The 27,454-nt window shown below is 36.8% G+C and overlaps 3 protein-coding genes across 14 annotated transcripts in view; 1 reads left to right on the top strand and 2 right to left on the bottom strand.

Moving 5' to 3' along the window:
* Nucleotides 1-27,454, top strand: part of LOC106071594 (kinesin-like protein KIF13B) — a 325,865-nt gene that overhangs the window by 189,661 nt on the left and 108,750 nt on the right. For all 12 annotated transcript variants that reach the window (XM_056015144.1, XM_056015149.1, XM_056015143.1 and 9 more), the window contains exons 9-13: nt 19,497-19,609; nt 20,496-20,610; nt 21,449-21,661; nt 22,809-22,919; nt 25,006-25,140. In XM_056015144.1, coding sequence (XP_055871119.1) covers nt 19,497-19,609; nt 20,496-20,610; nt 21,449-21,661; nt 22,809-22,919; nt 25,006-25,140 — 687 coding nt within the window. The remainder of the gene's footprint in view (nt 1-19,496; nt 19,610-20,495; nt 20,611-21,448; nt 21,662-22,808; nt 22,920-25,005; nt 25,141-27,454) is intronic.
* LOC106071923 (serine-rich adhesin for platelets-like) lies at nt 386-10,827 on the bottom strand. The gene is made up of 2 exons (XM_056015139.1): nt 5,268-10,827; nt 386-4,188 (listed from the first exon to the last, which is right to left on the bottom strand). Exons 1-2 carry the CDS (start codon nt 10,318-10,320, stop codon nt 1,658-1,660), a joined length of 7,584 nt encoding a protein of 2,527 aa, XP_055871114.1. The 5' UTR covers nt 10,321-10,827; the 3' UTR covers nt 386-1,657.
* On the bottom strand, nt 10,872-15,233 carry LOC106071924 (uncharacterized). Its single transcript, XM_056015160.1, has 2 exons — nt 14,651-15,233; nt 10,872-13,504 (listed from the first exon to the last, which is right to left on the bottom strand). Exons 1-2 carry the CDS (start codon nt 14,790-14,792, stop codon nt 12,066-12,068), a joined length of 1,581 nt encoding a protein of 526 aa, XP_055871135.1. The 5' UTR covers nt 14,793-15,233; the 3' UTR covers nt 10,872-12,065.

Genomic DNA, 27,454 nt, shown 5'->3' with positions numbered 1-27,454 from the left:
CGGCTACGCCCATGCGCTGTATAAATCCTGTCTTCCCCCCCCCCCGGCTACGCCCATGCGCTGCACTAATCCTGTCTCTAATCTCTCCGTTTGTGATGCGGTCTTTTTATATGATACGTAGTATCTTTTTGAAGCATCTCAGTTCCATTTGTTAGTATCTTCCTCTCTAGTTCTGCACTCAGCATAAATGTGGCCATGACCACACATTAAAATGTCTAATTTAATGGAAGCTTTCTCTCTTTTTTTTTTTTTTGGGTGATATTTAATATTTCTTGGTTTGTCTCCCCTGGTCTGTAATAACCTTTCCATAAAATTATCGCTAGGAAGAGGACGAAACGAATGAAATTAACTAACAATTAAAATAAATAAGTTTCAAATTCACGTTGTAGTTGAATGTGATTTAATATTTTAGTCTCACAAAGGTTCTTTCATAAGTTCATGACATAAAATCTATCACATACACTGTCATGCTTACAGCGTAAACACAAAATACATAACATGTATAGAACGATATGAAACATTATGTTATTTTGGTATAAGAAAAGTATCAATAATTAAGCTTACATACGAATTTTTTTCTTTTTAAATGCTTCATATTGAAGCTGATTTTTCATGATTGTAGGTATTTTTACATGGGCAAATTGACTATCAATGTGTAAATATACAGGCAAATATCTTTCTTTGGTAGAAAACACGGCTGTTTGGTACGCAGTTACTTATAGATATTGGACTAATTTTAAGTGTTCATGTATTACAAGTAATTGTGGAGTATGTGATTGGTTATTGTGATCTTCTTATAGCGCCGAGACATGCAAGTCTGTTTGCTGTCACTGGTTGTAGTTCTTGGTTTGCCAAGAAATAATTCAGCTGTAGTTGTGTCCCTTATGTTCTGCAGAACATGAATGAAAACAAATAAATATGTCTGGAAAATCTTTAAAAATTAAATTAAAAAAAAAAAACAATTAGCAGTATTTTATCTGATCTTTTTATAGATTTAAGTCTAGCAAGTCTTTATGCTGTCACTGGTTACTGCTCTATACAGAGGAATTATTATTCACTTGTAGTTGTGTCCCTTGCGTCAAGCAGAACATTAATAAAAACAATAAAAATGAAAGATAAAAACAGAACATTGAAATGGTAAATTATATATAGTCATTTCCCATTAAGCTAATGTTGATTGTAGTTTGGTAGTTGTTTGCTTTTTTTCTGGTACCGTTGGCGATGCCGTATTCTTATGCTGGGAGTCTGCACACAAGTTGAAATCATCCCTAGTTTTATCAGCTTTAAATGTTTAAAGTCTTGTGCTGTAAGTACTGGGCGAAGCAGTCAGTCCTGTTCATTGTTTACCTTATTTGTTGCTACTTTTGTGTGTCTTGAAAAAAAAAAAGTGAATAGCCAAAAGTATTAAGTCAATAGCTATTGGACATTCCGAGCATTTCCTAAATTTTTGACTTGGTCCTGCTGGAGTTAGTTAGAACTAAAGTGAACACACACTTGTTGACTCAAGGATACACCAAACGTTTTTGTTTTTGTTTGTTGTTCGTGTTTGAACATCAGAGGCGCACGTCTAGTTTGTAGCAGACTGCGTGTGTCTGGCTGTCTATAATATCTTAGTGTCTCATTGTTCTCTTGTATCTTGGTAGAATATACCTGCGTCTCAGTAATATCGAGGATACCAGGCAGGGATGATCGACGAGGGCTGTACATTTACTTCGTTTTGCTGCTGAGCTTTTTTCACGCACATGTAGTGTGTGACGACTGTACCCACCACTGTTAGACAGAGCATCACGGTAGCCGCTAGACCTATCAGCACCAAGGGAATGTAATCTGTTGAGTTTCCCTTCGAGGCCGCTGCATACGAAGGCGGCTGAGTTGAAGATTGTGTGGATGGAGAAGATGTCGATGACGTTGCTGATGATTTAGTTGTATCTGCGGCTGTGGTTGTGCTTATCATTGTGGTTGTCATAGTTGTGGTTGGTGTTTGTGGTATTATTGATTTGGTAAAATTTTTTGTTATTTTGAATTTGTGCGTCGTCGTTTCTGCTTTGTATTTTGTTACTTTGGTTTTCATCGTTGCTGTTGGGGTAGCTGGTGCTGTTAATGGGGCCGTCGTTGTTGTTGACTTTGGTGCAGTCGCCAGAGTCGACGTTGTTGTTGTTGTTTCTGCTGTAGTTGGGGTGTTCGTAATTGTCGTTGTTGTTGGTGGTAGTGCCACTGAGGTTGATGAGGCGATGGCTTGTGTCGATGTATGGTTGGTGAGTGTGGTCGATGTTGTTAGACTCATTTTGTTTTTTGGCGTCGTTGTTATACTTTTAGCCTTTGTGACTTTGGCTCTTGGTGTTGTTGTCTTCGTCCACTTGGACCTGAGCGTCGTTGTTTTTGATTTGGGCGTTGCTGTTGTTTTGGTTAACGTTTTTAATGTGGTTGTTGGTGCTGTCGTTGTGGTCATTGGTGTCGTCTTTGCTACCGTTGTGGTGAAAGTGTATGTTGGTTTAGTATTGCTGGATTTTGTTGATGTTGTCAACAATTTAAACTTGGTTATTTTTGGCGTTCTCATTGTGGTTGGCAATGCTGTTGTAGTTGTGGGCTTCGTCTTGGATTTTTGTGAAGTTGTTTTAATTTTCATCGTCGCCGTTGGTTTTGTTATTGACGGTGTTGTAGTCGTTGGCATGGTTGTTGTGGTCGTTGGAGTTGTTGCTGCTGCTGTTGTAGTAAAGGTGTAGGTTGGCTTGGTCTTGCTGTATTTTGTAGTTAATAGTTTATACTTAGTTATTCTCGACGATCTCACTGTGGTAGGCAATGCAGTTGTTGCGATGGACTTTGTCTTAGATTTTAGTGAAGTTGTCTTTATTTTCATTGTCGCTGTTGCCTTTGCTACCGATGTAGATGTGGTCGTTGATGTTGTAGCTGGAGTCAACGTTGTAGCTTTTTGTGTAGATGTTGCATTGGTTAATGTCGATGTTGTTGTTTTCAAAGGTGTAGATGTTGTTGGAGTCGTATTCGTTACTGTCGGTTTAGTTCTGCTGTATTTCGACGTGGTTGTTAAGTTTTTGGACCTTGTTATCTTAGTTCTTGGTAATCTTGCTGTCGTAGTAACCGCAATGGTCGTCGTTGTGGGTTTGGTCATCTTGGATTTAGGAGTAGTTGTTTTTATTCTAGGCGTTACAGTTACTTTCGTCAATATCGTTGTTGAGTCTGTTGTCGTTGTAGTCGATGCGGCGGATAAGATAGTCATTGTTGTGGTTGGCGTCGTTGCTGTACTGACTGATGATGTGATGTTTTGCGTCGTCGCTGTAGTGTTTAGTGTCGTCATCGATGGTTTCGTTCTGTTGTATTTTCTTGTAGTTGTTAAAATTTTGACTTTAGTTATTCTAGGCAGTCTTTGGGTTGTGGTCAGAATCGTGCTGGTTGTCGGTTTCGTTTCTTTGTGTCTTAGCGTTGTTGTTTTAATTTTGGGGGTCCCCGTTTTATTATTTGGTACAGTGAATGGCAAAGTTGTGGTAATTGAAGGCGTTGTGGAAGTAGTTGTTGTCGTCGTCGTTGGGGTACTTAGCTTCGGAGATATTGTTCTTTGCGTCGTCAATGTGGTTGATAGTGTTGTCGATGCTGCACATGGCGTCGTCACTGTGGTGGTTGGCGTCGTCCACATGGGCTTAGTTCTGTTGTACTTTCCTGTAGTTGTTAAACTTTTGACTTTAGTAATTCTAGGCGGCCTTGTTGTAGTTTGAGTTGTGCTGCTGTGCAATGGTTTTGTTTCTTTGTTTCTTAGCGTGGTTGTTTTTATTTTGGGCGTCACTGTTTTATTATTTGGCTGAGTAATCGTTGAAGGTGAAGTGGATGTCGTTGTAGGCGTGGTAGTGGTTGTAGGCGTGGATGTGGTTGTAGGCGTGGATGTGGTTGTAGGCGTGGTAGTGGTTGTAGGCGAAGTAGTGGTTGTAGGCGTGGTAGTGGTCGTTGTTGATGTTAACAACGTTGTCCAAGCTTTGGGCTTTGTTTTATTTTTTGGTATTGTCGTCCAGACTTTTGGCGGCTTCGTTATTGTCTTTTTTGGCGTTGTTATTGAAGTTGTTGCGGTTGTAGACGATGTCGTTATTCCGGGAGTGGTAGATGTCGCTGTTACAGTTGTAGACGTTGTAGTTGTTGCGGTTGTTGAAGTTGTCGTTGTTGTGGTTGTAGAAGTTGTCGATGCTTTTGAATAAAAGAAATAAAAACATTAAAATGTAGTACTTTATTTAGTAGCAATTATCTAGTACTACGTTTAAGAATTTATTTATAAAAGTGTCATGTAATATTAATAAGTTATCGCTCATATTATAATACAAGTCCTAGTGAGTTTATTTGGGCCATAAGGATTGTGATTTTTTGTTTGTAATGTGGCTTTTAAAAATGATTTCAATACCTTTGGAAATAAAACTCATTTTTACCAAACCATTATTTATCTAGGTGTCTAAGAAATTCCCACAAATGTATTATATTTGTATAATTTTTTCTCTACAACTAATTATAAACTTATCCTGCAATCTTAGAAATCTCATTTTCACTCCTACATACTGCATTTAACTCTCTACCTTAACAACATAGCAGTGAATCAAACTGAGGTAAAAACATTTGCTCAATGCTGCATATTCGAAAGATATTATATATTGTAAAGGTCAGAAGAGTATCGACATAAAATGGCAGAGACAGTTCGTTTGTCTTAAAATCCAGCGCATTGTTCTGTATAGGCGTATCCTTCAGCCTAGTAATGCCAATTAAACTCACTTTTTGAAGTCAATATTTAGTTTATATGCTCTATAACTATGAATAACTTAAAATAACTCAGAATTGTCGAATAAATAAATTGTCACAAATTTAAAAAATAACAACATACAAACAAAAAAGCTCGTTCACTTTTATATCATTTGTACAACGAAAAAAAAGTGACTTCTAGTCGAAAGATTAATGAAAAGTGCAGTTGCGGCCTACATATTTTGCCAGCTCAAAGTCTGCCGGTGGTCAATTATAGTAGTTCTTTAATAGTACTTTGATCTTAGAGATTGCCATCGTAGTACTATATACTTAGCAAAGAGACTTGGCGTTTCAGTGGCATGTGGATTTTTTTTTTAAAAAAAGCTTTTCACTAAACCATTCTCTATACCCGTATATCTACTATTAGTCTTATTGGGGTAAACCGTGGTTTGTTTCAAAAGTAATTAATGAGACGTGATAATAGTTTCAATGTCTACTCAATGACTTCATTCACTCTTTAAGTTGTGTTCATGACTTACTTCTATTGCAATCGTTTTTCAACTGACTTGCTGCAGTGGAGAAGAGCTGACCAGAGTATTGAGTGTTAACTCCACATGTCGGTGAGACTATGTTTGTGTGAGTGGTCAAGAGCTCTGCCAACCAAAGAGTGTCGCAGTCACATTGCCAGTTAGTGTTGTTGAGATTGATTCTGGTGGATGTAGTGGACAACGACTTTTCTGTTGATCTAGGTAAAGACACGAGTCTGGTGTTGCTAAGGTCAAGGTTCAACAGCTGAAGTCCATCAAATGTGCCGTCTTCTATTTTATCAATCGGATTACCGCTTAGATTGACACTTTCTATTAGTACATTTTGAAATAGATCCTTTGGAATCTGATTGATTTGATTGTCACTAAGATCTAAAGTTTCCACAGTAAAGTCAACGATATCAGCGTTGGAAATATTTGGAATTTGATTGTGGGCTAATGAAAGTCTTGTTGGTTGCTTAGTACATCGTTTGATTGCTGCTGTAGGAACAGACGTCAGATTATTGTAAGACAAGTCCAGGTCTTCTAAAAACGTCCTCAGAAAACTTTTCTCATCAATTGATTTAAGTAAATTGTGTGAAAGATCAATATTCCTCAATGTCTTGTGTTGAGCGAACCAATTTGGATCAATATCATTCATTTGTACATCTTCTAATTTCACAGTTTCAATTTTGGTCAGCGGCTTAAATGTGTCTTTGTCAATAGATTCTAGAGGATTGTGTGACAATACAAGTGTTTGTAAGCTGGCTAGTCCAGTGAAGGTTTCCTTATATAAATGTTTAATTTGATTGTGTTCAAAGATAAGAGTTTTTAATAGACTAAGATTTGACAATGAATTGTTTAACATTGCCCCAATAGAGTTATAACTTAGATCCAATTCTTCTAACTTGGTTAAATTTTCTAAATTTCTTCCATACGTTATAATTCTATTATGAGCAAGTGACAAAGATTTTAAAATGTTTCCTAAATGTTCAAAAGGATGATCTCTTGGGTGAAAGTTGGCCACATTAGCGTTAGTGAGACTGATATTTTCAAGTTTTGTGTAATTGATAAAATTTTCTGTTCGAAGTATCCAAGATTTGCCTACTCCATTACATGTACCACTTCCTGTTTGTATGTATGTTGTTATGTCCTTTGGTATATTGGCTTTAGATACACAAATTGTACTACATACTGCAGTACCTCCAGGATCGCACTGTGTACAGTTGACTGGACAATGACTGATCGTTGTTGTTGATTGTGTTGTAGTAGTTATACAGTCTGTTCTTATCTGATTTGTTGCAGTGGACAAGAGCCGACCAGAGTATTGAGTGTTAACTCCACATGTCGGTGAGACTATGTTCGTGTGAGTGGTCAAGAGCTCGGCCAACCAAAGAGTGTCACAGTCACATTGCCAGTTAGTGTTTTTGAGATTGATTCTGGTGGATGTAGTGGCCAACGACTTTTCCGTTGATCTAGGTAAAGACACGAGTCTAGTGTTGCTAAGGTCAAGGTTCAACAGCTGGAGTCCATCAAATGTGCCGTCTTCTATTTTATCAATCGGATTACCGCTTAGATTGATACTTTCTATAAGTACATTTTGAAATAGATCCTTTGGAATCTGATTTATTTGATTGTCACTAAGATCTAAAGTTTCCACAGTAAAGTCAACGATATCAGCGTTGGAAATATTTGGAATTTGATTGTGGGCTAATGAAAGTCTTGTTGGTTGCTTAGTACATCGTTTGATTGCTGCAGTAGGTACTGACGTCAGATTATTGTAAGACAAGTCAAGGTCTTCTAAAAACGTTCTCAGAAAACTTTTCTCATCAATTGACTTGAGGAAATTGTGTGAAAGATCAATATTCCTCAATGTCTTGTGTTGAGCGAACCAATTTGGATCAATGTCATTCATTTGTACATCTTCTAATTTCACAGTTTCAATTTTGGTCAGCGGCTTAAATGTGTCTTTGTCAATAGATTCTAGAGGATTGTGTGACAATACAAGTGTTTGTAAGCTGGCTAGTCCAGTGAAGGTTTCCTTATATAAATGTTTAATTTGATTGTGTTCAAAGATAAGAGTTTTTAATAGACTAAGATTTGACAATGAATTGTTTAACATTGCCCCAATGGAGTTATAACTTAGATCCAATTCTTCTAACTTGGTTAAATTTTCTAAATTTCTTCCATACGTTATAATTCTATTATGAGCAAGTGACAAAGATTTTAAAATGTTTCCTAAATGTTCAAAAGGATGATCTCTTGGGTGAAAGTTGGCCACATTAGCGTTAGTGAGACTGATATTTTCAAGTTTTGTGTAATTGATAAAATTTTCTGTTCGAAGTATCCAAGATTTGCCTACTCCATTACATGTACCACTTCCTGTTTGTATATACGTTGTTATGTCCTTTGGTATATTGGCTTTAGATACACAAATTGTACCACATACTGCAGTACCTCCAGGATCACACTGTGTACAGTTGGCTGGACAATGACCGATCGTTGTTGTTGATTGTGTTGTAGTAGTTATACAGTCTGTTCTTATCTGATTTGTTGCATTAGATAAAAGTTGACCAGAATACTTGGTGCTGACTCCACATGTCGGTGAGACTATGTTTGTGTGAGTGGTCAAGAGCTCTGCCAACCAAAGAGTGTCACAGTCACATTGCCAGTTAGTGTTGTTGATATTGATTCTGGTGGATGTAGTGGACAACGACTTTTCTGTTGATCTAGGTAAAGACACGAGTCTAGTGTTGCTAAGGTCAAGGTTCAACAGCTGGAGTCCATCAAATGTGCCGTCTTCTATTTTATCAATCGGATTACCACTTAAATTAACACTTTCTATTTTTACATTTGTAAACACATCCTTTGGAATCTGATTGATTTGATTGTCACTAAGATCTAAAGTTTCCACAGTAAAGTCAACGATATCAGCGTTGGAAATATTTGGAATTTGATTGTTGGCTAATGAAAGTCTTGTTGGTTGCTTAGTACATAGTTTGATTGCTGCTGTAGGTACTGACGTCAGATTATTGTAAGACAAGTCAAGGTCTTCTAAAAACGTCCTCAGAAAACTTCTCTCATCAATTGACTTGAGGAAATTGTGTGAAAGATCAATATTCCTCAATGTCTTGTGTTGAGCGAACCAATTTGGATCAATGTCATTCATTTGTACATCTTCTAATTTCACAGTTTCAATTTTGGTCAGCGGCTTAAATGTGTCTTTGTCAATAGATTCTAGAGGATTGTGTGACAATACAAGTGTTTGTAAGCTGGCTAGTCCAGTGAAGGTTTCCTTATATAAATGTTTAATTTGATTGTGTTCAAAGATAAGAGTTTTTAATAGACTAAGATTTGACAATGAATTGTTTAACATTGCCCCAATGGAGTTATAACTTAGATCCAATTCTTCTAACTTGGTTAAATTTTCTAAATTTCTTCCATACGTTATAATTCTATTATGAGCAAGTGACAAAGATTTTAAAATGTTTCCTAAATGTTCAAAAGGATGATCTCTTGGGTGAAAGTTGGCCACATTAGCGTTAGTGAGACTGATATTTTCAAGTTTTGTGTAATTGATAAAATGTTCTGTTCGAAGTATCCAAGATTTGCCTACTCCATTACATGTACCACTTCCTGTTTGTATGTATGTTGTTATGTCCTTTGGTATATTGGCTTTAGATACACAAATTGTACTACATACTGCAGTACCTCCAGGATCACACTGTGAACAGTTGGCTGGACAATGACTGATCGTTGTTGTTGATTGTGTTGTAGTAGTTATACAGTCTGTTCTTATCTGATTTGTTGCAGTGGACAAAAGTTGACCAGAATACTTGGTGCTGACTCCACATGTCGGTGAGACAATGTTTGTGTGAGTGGTCAAGAGTTCGGCCAACCAAAGAGTGTCGCAGTCACATTGCCAGTTAGTGTTGTTGAGATTGACTTTGGCCGATGTATTTTTCAGCCAGGCCTCTGTTGAACTGGGCAGAGACACTAGTCTAGTGTTGCTAAGGTCAAGACTGGACAATTGGAGGCCATCAAATGTATTTTTCTCAATCGTATTTATAGGATTACCGTTGAGATATATATTAGTGATTTTAACATTTTGAAACAAGTCTCTTGGAATCTGACTGATTTGATTGTGACTAAGATCTAAAGTTTCTATTGTGAAATCTTTGATGTCAGAGTTAGAAAGACTTGAAATTTGGTTGTGGGCCAGTAAAAGTTGTGTGGGTTGTTTGTTGCATCGCTTCATGGCTGCTGTTGGAACTGATGTCAGTTGATTAGAGGATAGATCTAAATTATCTAGAGATGTCCCATCAAAACTGTCATCACCTAGAGTCGATAGAGAATTGTTGGAAAGATCAAGGTTTCTGAGAGCTGTCAGATGAGTTACTAAACCGGATGGTATAGTTTGGATGTTGACATTATTCAAATAAATGTTTTCAATATTAGTCAGTGGCTGAAATAAATCTGGATCCAATGAGACGAGAGGGTTGTTAGACAGAATCAATGTTTGGAGACTTACAAGTCCTTGAAATGTTTCTTTATTTAATTGACTCAGGCGGTTGTGATCCAGGTTCAAAGTGTGTAATGATGTTAATGTTTCCATTGATTTATTTAACAACGCTCCCATCAAGTTATAACTTAAGTCCAGTTCTTCTAATTTGGTCAGTCCTAATAAAGTTTTGCCGAAACCCCTGAACATATTGTGTGCTAACGAAAGAACTCTTAAATTTGTCAAATGCCTGAACGGAGGCTGTATTGAGTGTATGGCAGCCACATTGGAATAGGTAATACTTATATTTTCCAGCTTGGTGTAATTGATAAAATTGTCAGTTCGAAGTACCCATGGTCTTCCTGATGTTTCACAAGTACCATTTCCTTTTTGAACGTAAGTTGTAATATCTGTTGGTAAACTGATTTTATTTGGACACACTGACCCACAGACTGCAGTACTTCCTGGCAGACATTCACTACAGCCTGTAGGACACTGACCAGTTACAAAGAACATCATAGCGCTCCAGATGTAGATCCCGATACAAAGTATTAACACACTGGTCATTTTGAGAAACCTTTGTCTTATTGGACAGAGCACAAATACACTAACTTTTCTACTTAACTTCTTGACACAAATTTCTTTGTCCCAAATAAGGTAACACTTTTCTTAATACAATCACAATGAAAATCCAAGAAAGTGGTGACAGGTATTGAATTGATTTATTGATGTATTTCCATGTAAAACAATGCTTGTTGAAAACGTGTCGTTGCAATTCTTGCGTCAGCTAGTTTAAACCTAAAACGTTATTTCTCTAGATTACTAAATACACAGCTCATAGATTTCTCGGATTATTTTGAATTTCCAGTGAACGGTTTAAACAATATATTTTCTAGCCCGTCTAGAATGTCCCTGTTGTGTTTTCCTAATACCTCTCACACGTTTAAACACTCGCCAAACAGCAGTTCAACATCAAATACCCAAATTAATGCACATATTCTTTTGGACTAATTTGTTATCTATATACAGCCGTAACACACCCTTACGAAGCGGTGACCTTTCAGAAACTTGGAAATGGATGTTTTCACCCCCCCCTTCCTCCCACGACGTACACTTTCTCTTCTTATTCTTGGATCACTTATCAGAGTACCCTCCCTGCTCTTTTTTTTATTTATAGTTCAAACAGTGGTTTCGAGAGACTTTTGTATTTAATCTGTCTTTAACTTGGACTAGTTCTCGCAGATCATCGTACATCATTGTTAGGGTAACAAACGGACTTATGTGCACGCTTGTGTAGTTGATACATTGGGAATGGTGTCTGGTTTGTATATCTTTGGCCTTTGAAGTTGTCCTAGCGTGGGAAGCTAAGGGGAATGGCTTGTGTGAAGGGTATATCGCTTTGATGTCATACAGTATAGAATGAGAACCCCTTCGGTTTACTTACTATGAGATACACAAGCAATTATCGTGGTCGTGATGTAAAATTTAAAAAAAAAAAATGAACGCTCCCTCGTGGGGCGTTGACTCGTTTTGACACCTCAATGCAGCCTAAACTATAAGTAGCTTTATGTTCCTGCTTCCTGTTAGGGTTTCCTATCTCTATCTGCTTTTTTATATGTGGTCACCATAGATCTAGTCTTTGTCACAAACTAAAATAACTTTGAGGGTTACATAAAATTGATCCTTTTTTTAAAACAAAGAATATTAGTCAGTGATATTTAGTAAACGTAAAAATCATTGCGCTATACTAACCCACCAAAAAGTGCTGTATTCAAATTTCAAGTTTTCATTTCATGCTTTGCCCAATGTGACCACCACCGGCGGCGCAAACATCATGAAGCCGATATGAAAATCCCTCCCAAACTTCAGGATGGTCCCGTCTTGATTGCTGCAAACGTAATTAGACTTCTAGTAATAGTTCTATTAATGCTGGGTTTCTTATAATGAGCAGTCCTCTGTGTTTTCCATGTAGTTGTTGACCGTATTGCCATTTGTGTTCGAAACTAAAACAATAGAACATCGGCAACAACCAGCTAATACAATTCTTTTTTTTATAGGGCGGGGCGGGGCGTTATTACAATAAAGTATAAACTCAACACAATGGTTTAGTGCCAGATTCGTCAGTTTAGTAGACCTTAAATACACTTATATTATTGTACGAACACAATTTGAAACATCGATTTAACAATTGGTCGAGGATTTTTGTCTTTTTATTTCTTTTTTTCTGTTATATTTCTTTTGTTATGTATAGTTCTATGTATGCGTTATAGGATATTAGAATAATTGTTTCAAAAGCTCATTTCAATGAGATCTTATACTATTAAAATTTCTGGACCGTCTCCAAGTTCCATCATTGTGAGCGGCCTGCGTTCAGATCTCAATCTGGAAGAAATCGTGGAGGTTGACGAACCACGCCTGCTGTTAGGTTGTTGTGACCTATCGTGACGCGCTGTCCTGGGGCTGGGTTTCTTGCCGATCATCTTGATCCTGGAGTTGTTCGTCTCTCCAAGCTCGGACATCACCATAGCGTCCATGATCCCTTCGTCCACTGACCCGTGCTCCGGACGTTTCAGAAACGTCCTCTTCTTGATTCTTTTTTCCATACGATATTTGTACAGAATGCAACCCAAGGGTGCCAGGATGAATGTGAAAGCGATGAAACAGGCAATGACGATCCCCCAGGTCATCGTGGAGGACATCCCGTATTGCTTGTGCAAGTTGGTGTCTATTAAAGACGTTTCTTTTAACACAGTGTCTACATTTGGTTTAGAGTGTATCGGCACTCTTTCCATTTGAACGAGTGGTTCCGGTCCAGAGTTGCCCATCATTTTTGACTGGAGAGGCTTGTTTTCGATGAATGAAGGGGCGGCAGGATCTTTTACCAAGGGGATTTGAACTCGGGGCTGCGGGTTCGGTGAATGTTGATGAAAGGGTTGTGACTGCGGTCGCTGATATTGCGGCGAGGACGAAGGGCGACGGGGGAGATTTTGATTTGTGTATGTGTCTATATTCATTGGAACAGGTGCGAAAATTGGGTTTGGTGAATTTGAGTTTTTCTCCTGCTGTTGTTGTTCATTTTCGGTTGATTTGTGATGATGGGCCTCTTTTTCACCTTCTCTCCATTTCGGGTGGTGAAGCTGCCACCACATGAGTTCTTCCGTTTCGTTTTCCTCCTCCTTACCCTCTTCTTCCTTTTCTTCACGCCAGGTGCCGTTCACCATGTGACCTTCATCCGCCTCGCCGGGCGCCGGGTACCACGTCCCGTTGACGTAATGCCCATCTTCCACTTCTCTGACTCCTGGGTACCAGGTGCCGTTGTAGTAGTAGGCATCGTCCCTCTCCGGGCCTTCTCCCGGTTGAAGAGTTCCGTTGACCCAGTGACCCTCCATCTCGTCCTCTTCTTTCAGACGCGAAGTGTTACTGCGCCATGCTTTCCTTGGCTGCTCGTAGTTCTGTCTGAGCGGAGGACTGAGAGAGTTGTATACTTTGGTGATGTTCAGCTCCGGAAAAAGCCTCTGTAGCTCGTCCATCATCTCTGGGGAGCCTCTGTGTTTGATTGACCTCAGCCTATCCACTAACCACTCGTATTTCTCTCCCAAAGTTATGGAGTCTGTTTTGGAGCTAGAACCTTGAGACCTCGGCAGCCCCGAGTTTGTGGGTGCTGCAATATCTCGTAGTTTGTTTAGTCCATAGCCTACACCAGTGTCTATGTAGTCATAGTCTTTGACCAACTGAGCCTTTTGCCTTGGTGCTGTTAGAAAATAAATAAAAAATTTAATTAGATCTATTTGTTGATTACTGAAAATATTAATGTGTTAAATGTAATAATTTACCATTGATATAACTGAGCGTTTTTTTTTAACCCTCTCTTTATTACCCCAGATTCCACTAGTATTGCAAATATTTTTTTTTTATATTTTTTTAAAGTGATTTTTTTTCACAATATTAGAGAAGCTGAATGTTTTGTGCATATAAAATTAAAAAAAAAATATCCCGTTAATGTATGTTTGCTTCCAAGCTGATACAGTAACATAGAGAAGATAAGCCTGCACTATGGTTAGAAATAACTTTCTGCATGACACGTGACTTTTGAGCAGATAACTAATAATTGAAAAAATAAAATAAAAAAAAAACAACACAAAAATTCTCCTTTATGAAGCTGATAATTGTTTGTAAGAGCAATTACTTTACTCTTAATAACTAATCAATAATATAGTTTTAAAAAGACACATTTATTTTTTTTTTAAACGTATGATTACACCCTTGTATAAATCAGAGTATATAAAAATATATTATTTTGATATAGATCTTAAATTGGTAACATTAAAATACGGTGGTCTAGTGTAGAATACTGAATCTAGTTTATGATATGGCATAGAAGATTCTAGTTTGGCTTAGTAACATAAAAAGATTATAATCTAGACTACAATACTGGATGTAGTCAGAGATTATGGCATAGAATATTTTAGTTTAGAGTTTAGACAGTAGCCTAGACTGAATTCTACAGAAGACATTGCGCATAATGGATGGATGGCTGCCTGGTCGTGCGGTTTGCGCGCTGGACTGTCGTTCAGATTTATCGATGGTCCAGGGTTCAAACCCTGCCCGCTTCCATCCCCCGTCGTCCTGCGGGAGGTTTGGACTAGGAAGTAATTATCTTCAACTCTGAAGGAACATCCGAAACATGTAAAACAAAACAACAAACATTTAATGTTCCACGGTCTCTATTTGTTTATTTAACTCTGTAGTAAATATAAGCGCCTGTTTGATCTTTAATTAGAGTGAATTATATAGTCCTTAAAAAACTTGACTGAAAAACAACATCAACAACACTTATAATCTGTACAACTAAGAAGAAATACTAATATATTTTTTGTTAACTATACTTTCTTGATACCTTTTGTTGTGGCTATAGACTCCTGGCACCATGTGGTCACTGCATACGTCACCACAGTCACAATTAATACTGCAGTCTTGTGTGATAGCTTTTCGGTCATCTCTAGAGTCATGCAAGTTGTCAACAAAAAAGACCAAGACATAAACGTATATTTAACTAAGTGTTGAGACTCCGTTCAATCTTGTTGCAGTCTTTCGTTAGTGCTTCATTTCTTGTATTATATTAATTAACGTCTGTACCAGCACTGGCGCCTGTTGGCAGTCATTAACTAGGACTCAATAAGAATGTGAAGCTTTTAATCCGAGTTCACTTCCAAATGTAATCCATTGATAGTTGTGAACTAGACATATAGAACAATTCGAATCCGTCAGTCGGATGGTTTGCTTGTTTTGTTGTTTTGTTTTGTTTTTAAGCATGAATTGGCTTATCAGTTAAAGTTGAAATATACCAAATACACGTCTAGCGTAGTCCTACTATTGTCCGTGTGCGATTGTACTGTGTACTTTGTGGAGTGACCATCGGACGTCGTTTTGGGTGAGGCATGTGATTGACGTCTGACATTGTCTTATCATTCAAAGTCTCTCCCCACCCCCCCCCCACCCCTTTTTTTTTAGCAGTTCCCGTGGGTTTACGGTTCAATCATTCTAGAGTTTGACACCCCCCCCCTTTTTTTTGTGTGCGTGATGGATGTGCAGTATGCCTAGTTACTGGCGGCCTTTACCTGTGTACCTGATCATGGTCTGATCAGCTCATAATGAGTATGTTATAACTGTGTCACTAGATAGTCTGGTCAGCTCATGAGTGTGTTATAATTGTGTCACAATCACATTATGTGCTTATTAATTATTATTATTATAAAAATAATATAGATGGTCTATTATTTGCTAAGTCTAACACCCTCCCACCTTCTTTTCCCCCCTTGTAAGTCGGCATTTTTTGAATGCATATGTCACCTTTAGTGCTTCTATAACATATAGTGACTACATATTGTGCACTGCTTTCGTTCACTCTTCAAATGTGATCTTTATGAAAGTAACACTAGGTCAAACTTGTTTTGTTCAGTTTACTAAGAGATACGAAAGACACACCCATTTTTTTAATAATATGTATCAACATTACATTTCCTTTTTTAAGCGACCAAATATTAGGATAGCATGCCTTCAGTGTGCAAGGGCGTTCTGGGTTCATATAGGAAAGATTTAGGGGTGCGGTGTTAAACATTTTGCATTTCGCACCTCCCATCTCTTTTAGAGGCCATCTACACCGCTGCTATGACATTTGTTGAATAGTGGGGAAAAACGAAAGTTCTATCTTTTCGCTGAATGTTTCTTGTAAACAAACTAAGTGACTGCATTTAACATGCACAACAAAGTTATTCACCTTATACATAAAGCTTAATCCTTTTGCCAAGCAACAATTCTCTGGGACAGTTTTCAGTCTGTTTGTGGTTTTTAAATCTCCTGCATTACTTTGTATTCTAATAGATACTCGGTATATTTGTCTGCGCACAGGCCAATGCTATCAGTTGTGTTGGCCCAGTTGTCACACTGACACTGTTATGTCAACAGTGGGACCACCGTCTTTTAAAGTAAGGAACTAGTGTCTGCTGGCGCCATCGAGAGTATCGACTTAAAATAAGGCTTTCATTCATCTGGATGCGATACAGATGCGTGATGAATAGTATGATTTCATTTCACTACTATACTAAACAGATGCGTGATGAATAGTATGATTTCATTTCACTACTATACTAAACACAATTAGAAGCTACTAAATATTTCCTTGCTAAAGTTTGCACTTACGGCAGTAGGAACTTCAATCAAATAATCCTAATAGGGCGGTCGCATCGAAATAGAACTGCCTTGCCTACATTTTTTGCAAAACCAAATATTTGTGGGGAGCTATGAGGTACTATTTTCTCACTGGAAACATTCTCTTCTGGTATATTATCATTGCTCCATCAACGGAAAACTAAGCCACAAACTCATAATAAAAAAGCGAAAGAAGACTAGGACAGTTTGGTCACTACCAGGTCTCTACTTGTAAGGTTTTAGACTTTTCTTCAGACACGAACAAGTCCTTGTTGGAACCTGGACAGCAGGGGATGACAGGCGGCGAGGTTCAAACTGGACACTATCGAGACTATACCACACGACCAAGCTGACATCTTACTGCTCTTGTAGAACTTGTACTAATGCAAGTACCTACAAGTCATCCTAGTGGACTATAAGCAAAAGAGACTTCATGGTTGATTGGCGTTAAACCGTGATGGTTGTTAAAATGATTCAGAAAAACAGAGAATTTAAGGCGAAACTAAAATTAACCGATGATTGCTACAACGCCGTAAATGTGCACGTCAAAAAGTAAAACTCCACTTTCAGACCATGCTGTCTATAGGGCAGAGGGTGTTTCTGTGGCCAACGGTTAACAATAAGGGTTTCCAGCATAACTAAAGTCAGGTACCCATTAGAGTTGGGTGGACTCAGGGGCGACCTAAGAATCCCGAAATTCAAATCCTAGTCTTCGAACCTAGGACCCCAGGTTCGAAAGCCAAGCGCTTAACCACTCAGCCACTGCGCCCCCAAAACATGCACGTAGTCTGTGGTTTATATCCTGTTTCTAATGATAGCTAATGAATACATGAGTCAATAAATAAGGAAGTACGACATACAACCCAGCAACGTCGAAGTTCGGGTACTTGAGGGTTAAATCGCCAGTCGAGCTTGTTGATCCAAGCCATGGCACAATGAACACGTACTGCTAGTTAAAACCTAATTACAAGAGCTCAGCGCTGACGGGAAGTGATCAAACTATCACATCTACTCCGGGATTGGCTAAATCCTAGTTATATTTGACTTTGTCTTAAGCAACTAGCTCTTACAAATCCGATGGCTAAGTGATCTCAGTTCTCTGGTAAAGATAGGTGTAACAAAAGGAGGTGTCATGTGTTTTCTTTGACTCTGCACTCCTGTCATGTTGATTGATGATAGGAGAGCGTGTTACGGTGTGCCCAGTATAGCACGTGAATTGAAACAAACTGACCAGAGACTTGTGATGTGATTATGTTTTGGGGACATGTACAGTGGGTACATAGAGTAGATACAGTTGGTCTGAGTCTAGGATGGAATGACAGTAGAAAGCAGGAGTGACTCTATGAATAAATCAAGGGAGGGTTGAGGGAACATTCAAAGGAGAGAGACCCTAGAATGACATCAACTTGGGAAGGGAGTGACGTCTTCCTAAAAGAAAACGCTAAGTAAAGTTTAATAATTTATTTTTTGACTAGAATGTGCTGATTAGAATGGTCACTTCTAGAATCGTCTGTTTCATTTTACTTAAGATATGCGAACACTTGACCATTCTATCGACTTACATACATCACAGCCTCCCTTCCCCGGTTATGTCTGTGTATGTGTGACAATGTCTATGGCATTTTACGTCTCGTGAGACAGCCTTTTCTCTTTGCAACTTCTTGTGTGACTAAAGAGGCCAATCCTTGATACACAGCTGCAGTCGCAGGTTGGGCATATGTAATCACCAGGCGCCGTTGCATTTTCACCCTTCTTTCTGCTTCAGTTTTGTGACAATGTAGTTATTCAATTTCCCATTGTGAATGTGTCTCCCCTCTCCCTCACCTCTCCCGGTACACCCACGTCCGAAATGTTGCCATTGATCATGCTTGTATTTTTGTGTAAAAAATATTTTAAGAAATACTCCAGTTAAACGTTCAAGCCCCGCCCTGTGCACCGTCCACAGCTATACGTCTGTTGATATTGTCTGTGACATGTCATTTGGAGACATTTTGAAAAAGATCACGTGATATTGATAAGACTTGTGTAACGCAGATAGGAAACTAGATTTTCTTTTGCCTGCTAGTTATTTAAGTGATCTGTACCTCCTTTAAAATTCTAATACAAAACTCCCCGCTCCCCATGGTTTTGTGTCTGCTTTATAACTATATAGCGTTCCCTTTTTGTCCAGGGTGCAAATGTACTTTAGCCCAAAGGAGACATTTGCAAAACCTCTCTTCAAGTGAGTCGTAAAAATAATACATGGGAAGGGGGCTGCTGAAAGTTAACATCTTAACAGAACAAAAATAAGGTCTTCTGTACTTAATGTGTCTGTTATCATAGCAGAAGACAACATTTCTGCGCTGGTGGGCGGCCACCAAATGTCGATGACATCATGCGTAGGCAGTCTATCATCCGTTGACATGCAGCACACGCTAGTCTAGGTGTGTTTAACTGTTCAATATTACAAAATGACTGCCTTCCCTTGTGGTTTGTCCTTCAAACTGTCGTCACAGTGTTTCGGAGTTCAAACCCTGCCAGCTCTCAATCCCACATCGTTATCGTACAGGAAGTCCTGACCAAGGCAAACTCACATCTGCATAGAAAACATGACAAACAGTCACATGTATTTATTGCTGTTTTCTTTTCCCATCCCTTTCTTTAAAAGCTATTCTAAAATTGTAATTTTATTTTTTTTTGTATTAGAAGCCAGCCTTTCTCCAATTTTGGGGCACATTATTTATTACCAATGTTTAACAGATTGACATAATTTTTAAGTCATTGCATCTTCAAATAAAGACCTTCTATATAGCCTACCGTCAGCTGCTTAAAGGGGGCGTGAGCGAAATTCTTGTCGTTTAGGGGGCCGCCAATGCTTTAAGCATTGTTCCCTTCTGGTTCTAACAAACATTATTAGCACATACACAGTCAGAAGTATACATGGTATAGTTTTTATCATATCCGTGTATTAAAGCTTTCAATATAATTAATGTACAGAAAATGAATACAAGTATGCCTTTTTTTTCTCAATCTTCTGTTTATTGTTTGGTCTACAGGTGTCAGGAGAGAAAGTCAGCAAACTGTCCCTTGTGGACTTGGCCGGCAGTGAACGGGCGCAGAAGACGGGCGCCATGGGGGAGCGCCTGAAGGAAGGAAGCAATATTAACAAGTAATAGCAACATTGACATTGCAGACATGTTTGGTATTTCTAAATCGCAATTCTTAGAGACACCCTTCTCTGGCATACATTATGCATCACAATCTATTTTCACAGTTAGAATATATCAACTCTACAATTAAGTGTATCGGGCAATTTAATGGCTGCTAAAGGCGTAGTTATCCTAACGTAGTTAATAAGAAGATTGGAATTATAGAATCTACTTTTGGCCAATGGATCTATATAGCAAAACACATTCATACCAGTTTTGTCCCTCTTTAATAACAGACAAAAAAAACACACACACACACAGACAGACACAAACACAGACACGCACGCACGCGCGCACACACAAACAAACACACACACACAAACAAAACATACAAACAAACACTGAGAAATAAACGTTCTTGTTTGGTCTTCTTCGTATTTGTCCCTAAGAGTTGAATTTAAGACTCTTGAAACTCTAAGCCCCTCCATCTGCCAGTCTACACAAACGTCTTGCAAACAGATGTAACTTTTTACATCCCTGTTACTGATGACTTGTATCCCAAGACGCTCTGGTTAGAAATGACGTCGAAGGCCGAACACACCGGGAAAATTCCCCATATTCATTCTCTGTAACATATCAGCCGTGCAGGTGTCTGACATAAAAAAAAACGACCCATCGAGCACAATGAACTCGTCATTAAGCACCTCAATGGGGGTTATATTTTTGATTAAAGGAATATTTTTTTTGGGGGGGGGGGGAGGGGGAGTAAGGGGCGGGTACATGTTATAGGATGCACATGAGAAATGTCCGCTGTCTTTTCAATATTTCATTTCAATGTTATCTTTAACACTTACCATACTACAAAGTGATACACACACAAAATTTCAACTATTGTGTTTGATGCAGGTCACTGACCACACTAGGACTTGTCATCTCTGCCCTTGCTGACCAGTCTGGCGGTGGGAAGAACAAGAACAAGTTTGTCCCCTACAGAGACTCTGTGCTGACCTGGCTACTCAAAGTAAGTCCTCCAGATCAAACCACACCCAGAAGATTCTCTTAATAAAGTTTGTTTGTATAAATCGCACATCTTGGTTGTGCTGCAAGAACTTTGTATCTCGCTGTATCTTCATAGTAAGCTCAGCTAATGCAGTGGTATACATTGCTTCTTATCATCATTTCTAGACTTCAGAGACATGAACATTTATTTGTTAAGTAAATTATGGATAACTATTAATCAAAGTAAAAGTCATTAATAGCTGTTTTCAAATTAGACACTTTTTTGTTCATAAAAATTATTTTTTTCTTTATAATGTTTTTGTTTCTATGTTGAAACCATTGTTTTAATATGATTAAAATTTAAAAAAAATATCCACTAGTTCTTTTAAGTTGAAACTTCTGACCGCTGCTATGTGGATCACAGACACACTGCTATGTTGATCACAGACACACACTTGTTTTCGGAATATTAATCTGTCAGACTTCATAGGTTTCCATCATTTTTTCCAGATATCTGATAGCTATTTTACAGAGAAAAAAAAAACTACTTATTTTTCAGAATCTAAAGCTAGTATTGGACATTAATTAAGTTGAACTTCAATAAAACTAATTTTGTTACAAAAAATGTTCGTCTGAATTAAATCCCCTTGTAGTTTTTAATCTTAACTGAATTAGAAAAAAAAATTAATTAAATTATATATGACTTATACATCTTTTTTTCTCTTTCTCTCTTATCTGTAATCTATTGAAAATATTTTTGTTTCAGTACAGTAATGTGCTAGAAAACATTTTTTCTTTGCCACTAATTCTATTATATAGATTTACAAATGCTGCAGTTGTAGTGTAACTCGTATTTCTAGGACAACCTTGGAGGAAACAGTAAAACTGTCATGGTGGCTACCATCAGCCCAGCTGCTGACAACTACGAGGAGACCCTGTCCACCTTGCGCTATGCTGACCGGGCCAAACGTATCATCAACCATGCTGTGGTCAATGAGGATCCCAACGCTCGCATCATCCGTGAGCTGCGTGAGGAGGTGGAGATGCTGAAGGCCCAACTGAACCAGGCCCAGGTGGGGATGTGGTCATTTTTATGGCAATGTTTTTTTTTTAATTTAGTTTTAAAGAAAGTGGAACCTTGGCTAACAACTATCTTTTCTGGAAAGTTGATCGTTATCTGAAGTGTTTATCTGAAACATTTTCACCATTAGAAATATAGAAAAAAAAGATTTAATTGGTTTCTATAACATAATAGTACCATCCTTGATAACCAATGTCTCCCACTTAAGTTACCTTGTGTTGAGCATTCTTGGATGGCCTCTGTAAGGCTATTAACACTTATGTCTCTCTTTGTCCAGTCAGATATTAAATGAAAACTTTCTTAAAGATTTATTTTTTGTGTGTATATTGTTAAGAGCCAAAAAAAAAAATCCACATTTTCTATCATGTATCACTTGCTCAAGTTTTAAACTTATTTTCTCTTATAATCTTATTGTATGAATCTTTATCTTATCTTATAAAATAAAGGCATTACTACAAAAAAAAAGGAACATTTTTTTCTTAACCACTTTGCTATTGCCACACTTGGTTAAATCAAAAAGATACAGAAAATGTTTTAGTCCAGTGCATCTTTTTTTTTTTTTGTCATCTTCATCATCATAATCCCCATCATTATCATGCCGCTCAGGGCGGCTCATGTTCTCCCAGATGCTGCAAGCCTTTTGGAACTTGTCCCAACACTGAAACCCTTTTTTTTCCTTCTACAGCTTAGTATAGTGTATTCTGGCTCAATAAGGGAGAGGGTGGGGGGTCACATGTTCTGCCTGTAACAAATGGCATAATTCTGCTCAAGCTTAATTTGCAATTTAAAAAAATCTTGCCTTGTCATAATTAATACTAACACCCCTCAGTTTAAAAGTAAATCTGAATATCTCTAAGGCTTTTTTTTAAATTGTCATCCAATTTATTTTTTGTCTAATAAAAAAAAAAAAGTAATGTAAAATATAAGCAAAGGTTTTAGCTCAGCATAACTTTTTTAAGTAATTAGGTGCTTGTGATATGCCAGTTTTGTAAATGTTTTGTTTGGTAATGAGCTCAATGTCTTGCCCAACAGACTTCACAGTGGCCATTTTTATAAGAGTTGGCCAACATTCAAAGTGTTATACAAACATGGGTTAGTAAAATATTTAAAAGTCATTCATTGTGCCTCTATCTGTACAGAGTATGAAAGCTCCAGACCTGGCTGAGAGGCTGGTGGAGTCTGAGAAACTGATGAAAGAAATGTCCAAGACTTGGGAGGAAAAACTTCTGGAAACAGAAAAGATTCATCAGGTATTAAAGATACTATACTTGTAGATTAGTTAAGCATATATAGTATATCTATATTATATATATATATATATATATATATATATATATATATATATATATATATATATATATATATATATATATATATATATATATATATATATATATATATATATATATACTAGATAGACATATATTACCTGCTGGTCTTAATTTGCGTATCACTGTCAATATAGTCACTGAGAGTGTTTTGGAAACAATTAATCGAAATAATAATGCAATCAGAAAGCTAATGCATGAATTTAAAAAAATATGAATGGAGCTATCAAAATAGCTAATCGACCTAAATCCATTTTTTAATAAAAACATTTGCTTGTAGGTCTACATATATTTAGATCTAGATCCTAGATACTATTATAATAGATGTAGACCTACTATTTTAAGAGTAAATTTAATGGCTCAAGAAGCTTATTAATTAATGTATGGTAGTATATTTAATACCATATAGAGCCTCATGTAGCCTGTCCAATCATAGTCTGTTTACATAGTGGTGTGCACAACACATGAATGGGACTATTAAAATGCATGTCAACATGGAAGCTATAGCAAACAAATGTATGAAAAATGCTTTAGAAACACAAAATATGAGGATTAAAATATGATATGAATGGACTTTATTTTGTATGTTAATGTGTTAAAGTATAAAGTACATCTCTTTGAATTAGATCTAGAATTAGAGTTAAATCTAGACTGTCTAGACTTAGCAAAGTGTAATTCTTAAAATTAGATTTAGATCTACATCCTTTCGGTCTTTTCTCATGTAAACATGGTGAACATAGCCTAGATTGATGTAGTTATAATGCTTTCTTAGAGTTGGGAAATTTTATTTTTTTTTTGAGGGTCTTTAGTTTGTTTTAGGGCTACCATACATACGTCATGGTTCCAGTTAGCACCCAAGGAACATTTATGTCAAGTTTTATGAAGATTGGTAAAATGGTTTTGATTTCTATGCAGGACATACATATATATATATATATATATAGATATATATAGATATATATAGATATATAGATGTATAGATATATAGATATACATATATATATATACACACTTCTCAATTTTAAATAACTTGATTAAACCATTTGCCTTAAAAATTGTATCATCCGTATGCGAATCCTTAAAATACTACAATAAGAGCACACATATATATGACAGACCATAAATAGCTTGATGTAGCCTTTGCTTCCATTTTCAAACGTTAAAAAAAAAAAAATTATATTCATTTAACAAATACCAAAACATGATATATGAATGAACAAATCTAACAATTTGATTTTTCTATGTACACAATGGCCATACACTACCAGTATATTCAGAGGGTTTCTAGATTTCATATTTGGAATTATATTAAATTATAGTGAAACTTAAAAAGACCAAAAGTACCTTTGCACCTTTTTTTTGAGGAGATTTAGGGCATGGTTAAATGAGATTTTCCAAACCGCATTTAGTTTTTGAGATTTAATTATACTAATACATTGTACAATGTAGCCTTTTTTAATTTAAAAAAAAAAAAAAGGGAAATAATCATATAAAAACAGAGCCAATGATTATACTGAGTAATGTCCCATTGATTACATATTTTTTTTTAAAAATAAAAGCAAATCATCACAGCATTTGAAAAAAAAATATTTAAGATAAAAGGGATATTTTAATTGTCGTTGGAAAATATGGTTTAGTATGGGAATTGAACCCATGACACATGAATTATTGTCACAGTCTATTTTCTTTTTTTTAACATGCATTTCAAACTGTTTCACATTCACACCATACTGCACACATGAGCTTTCAACTTATGACCAACCTACACTCATTGGGAGAGTGTAATCAAATAGTAAGAACTGAAATACTGAGTAATTCCTTTTAAAAAAACAAAAAGGGAAATAAATTGTTTAATAGAACTGAATAATGTGTTTTATACGTGGAATGACTGCAGACAGCAAAGTGTGGTAAAGTGAGGCTCTTCAAAATCATGTAAATCACAATCTGTCTATAAAATAAAGTTAAGAATCTGTATAACCATTTTATTTATTTCATTACCCCATCATAGGCTCGTCAGAAAACTCTGGAACAGATGGGCGTGTCTGTTGTCACTTCCGGCATTAAGGTGGAACATGGACGACCATTCCTTGTGAACCTGAACGCTGACCCCTCGTTGAATGAACTCCTGGTCTACTACTTGAAGGTAAGACATTACTGTGACCTTATTTCTTTCTCTCTTGTTTCAACTTCCCTAGCTTACAGTACCTGAGAGAGCCTCTAACATTACCTGGTTTAGAAGACTAGACAATCATAGAACTCTATAATATTATAGGATTTATTATCATATCAGAAAAAAATACAAGCTTTAGGACAATACAAAAACAAATTGTGTCTTTGTTATTAACTAGTCTCACTTCGTGTGCACACATACTTCTTTGTTTCTTGTAGTCTGGAAAGTAAATAGTTAGCAAGGGAAATAACCAAAAAAAATTAACTAAGAAGAAAAGTCTTTTTATGAAGAAACAATCAGATTTAGACATCTTAAAGTAGTCCAGCATTTGTTCCTTGATATTTCTTATTCTATCTGCTAGGACACATTTTTATAAGTGCTCCTTCTTGAGTGCCATTAGAGAATGCATTGGCTTTCCTGAATCACACAGGAAAACCAATGGCTAAGCAGAGTTTAAGTCACTAGTTAACATGCAATGACTAGAATGACACATGAAATGCATAGGACATAATTATCTTCTGTTTTGAAGTAACATAAGAAAAAGAAGAAGAATTGTGTTGTCAGGACCTGGTCTCAGTCAACTTGGTGTAGAACCCACTAAAACTACAGCAATATATTTGCAGACATCTAGTTTGCTAGTGGAGAGTTGGCCTGGCAACTTTTCAAAGAATTGTTCATATAGGATGTGACCATTAATCCCAGTAACTCAAGACTTTTATTTTATTGATAGCAGTTTCTTTCATTCAATTTTGTCTGTAGCATTCATTTTTATTATATGTCCAAAAAAAAAAAAAAAAGAGAAACTCATTAATTTTATAATATGTATTTTTTTGTTGTTGAGTTGTTAGTTTTAACATTCACTTTTTGTTTATGGGTTTGTGTTTTAATACGCAAGTAATCCAGTAAAGGAAATGTCAACTTAAATGCCATTAAAATGTGTAACATCATCCTTTTTCTGTCTAATTTATATAGCTTTTTTTTTTCTTATGTATTTTTAAAAACTGTTTGAAAGTATTCGATTCTTAGTTGTGTTTCTTGTGGTTCAATAGTCGAATGAAATGTGTATACTGTCACGTGTTTATTATGTTTGTTTGACTTGAAGATCTTGATGAGATAAACTTGTGACATATGTAAGTTCGGAGGTGCCTTGATTATAGTTCAAACACTTTAATAATCAATGAAGTAACAAAGTGCTGATATGCTTTTCTAGAGTTTTAATTAATTTAAACTCAAACTTGAAACAATAAGTGTATGTACAGTAGATATATAAAGCAGATACAGGATTCAGTAAAAATGATCAATAAAATGAGTAACTATTTACTTTTAAAACTAGCGACTTCTAAGTCTAACGTTCTAGCTCTCTCTCTCTCTCTCGTCCCAAGCTACTCCTCCTCCTTTTATATCTTCCCTTAGAATAAAGAACCGTGACATCTCAATCTGCTGTATTTTAAGTTAACCTATGTTAATTTTATTTCTCTGCTGTAGCCTTCAACTAAGTTTTAATCGCTTCTCTCTGGCATCTAAGCGTGGTAACGCGTGACCTAATTTGAGATAAGTTAAAACTGTCTTAATTTTGTGAACAATGAGGTGTCACCAGGGACGTGACAGTACTTAGAGTACTATCTTCAACAAACGTGACAGTACTTAGAGTACTATCTTCAACAATGCTTGCATTATTTGTTTCTTCTCTTATAAATTACAGGTGTCGTATCATTCTAGTATCTCAATGATATTTTACTCAACACTCCCAACAAATTACAGGATACATTCAAGACACAAATAACACGATAAATTCATAACACGAATAACTTGTCCTGCATGTCTACACCCGAACTCTGAGGGACTGGCTTACACATTTCTTGACACGTCAACAGATACTAGACTGTGTATTGAAACTATTGATATAAATAGACACATAAGACAATCGCCTTGATTTAACAATACAGTAGAGTAAATGGTAAACAGTATCGACACTGGACATGGCATATGAAAGGCAATATCGCTAAAATAGTACCAAACTCGCAAGATACAGTCCTAATAAATTTTAGAATAACAAAGCCATATAGTAGGGATCATCCTGGTCGATGTAGATCTAGAGAAGTAGCTAGCCCAATGCTAAGTTGAATGAATACGTTACATGGTCACTTAGCAACAAACCACGCTAAATGTAATATTCAGTGGGAATTGTGCCTCAGTGGGCAATTCCACAGTCTTAATATACACAATATATGCAACACAAGCCATTGGTTGTCCTGGCTCATTCAGTCAACCCGCTTCCTGCTGAAAC

This window comes from Biomphalaria glabrata, chromosome 17 (assembly GCF_947242115.1).
Source record: "Biomphalaria glabrata chromosome 17, xgBioGlab47.1, whole genome shotgun sequence".
Classification (NCBI taxonomy): Eukaryota; Metazoa; Mollusca; class Gastropoda; family Planorbidae; genus Biomphalaria; species Biomphalaria glabrata.
The sequence above is the reverse complement of the archived record's forward strand: the minus strand, read 5'-3'. Positions and strand labels throughout refer to the sequence as shown.

Bases quoted from the DNA above. Each gene is read 5' to 3' on its own strand.
- LOC106071923 (XM_056015139.1), bottom strand. From the start codon at position 10,320: ATGACCAGTGTGTTAATACTTTGTATCGGGATCTACATCTGGAGCGCT. The intron at 4,189-5,267 runs GTAAGTCATGAA...TTTATTCAAAAG, and splicing joins GAAAAACGATTGCAATAGAA to CATCGACAACTTCTACAACC.
- LOC106071924 (XM_056015160.1), bottom strand. From the start codon at position 14,792: ATGTCTTGGTCTTTTTTGTTGACAACTTGCATGACTCTAGAGATGACC. The intron at 13,505-14,650 runs GTATCAAGAAAG...ATTTTCTAACAG, and splicing joins GTCTATAGCCACAACAAAAG to CACCAAGGCAAAAGGCTCAG.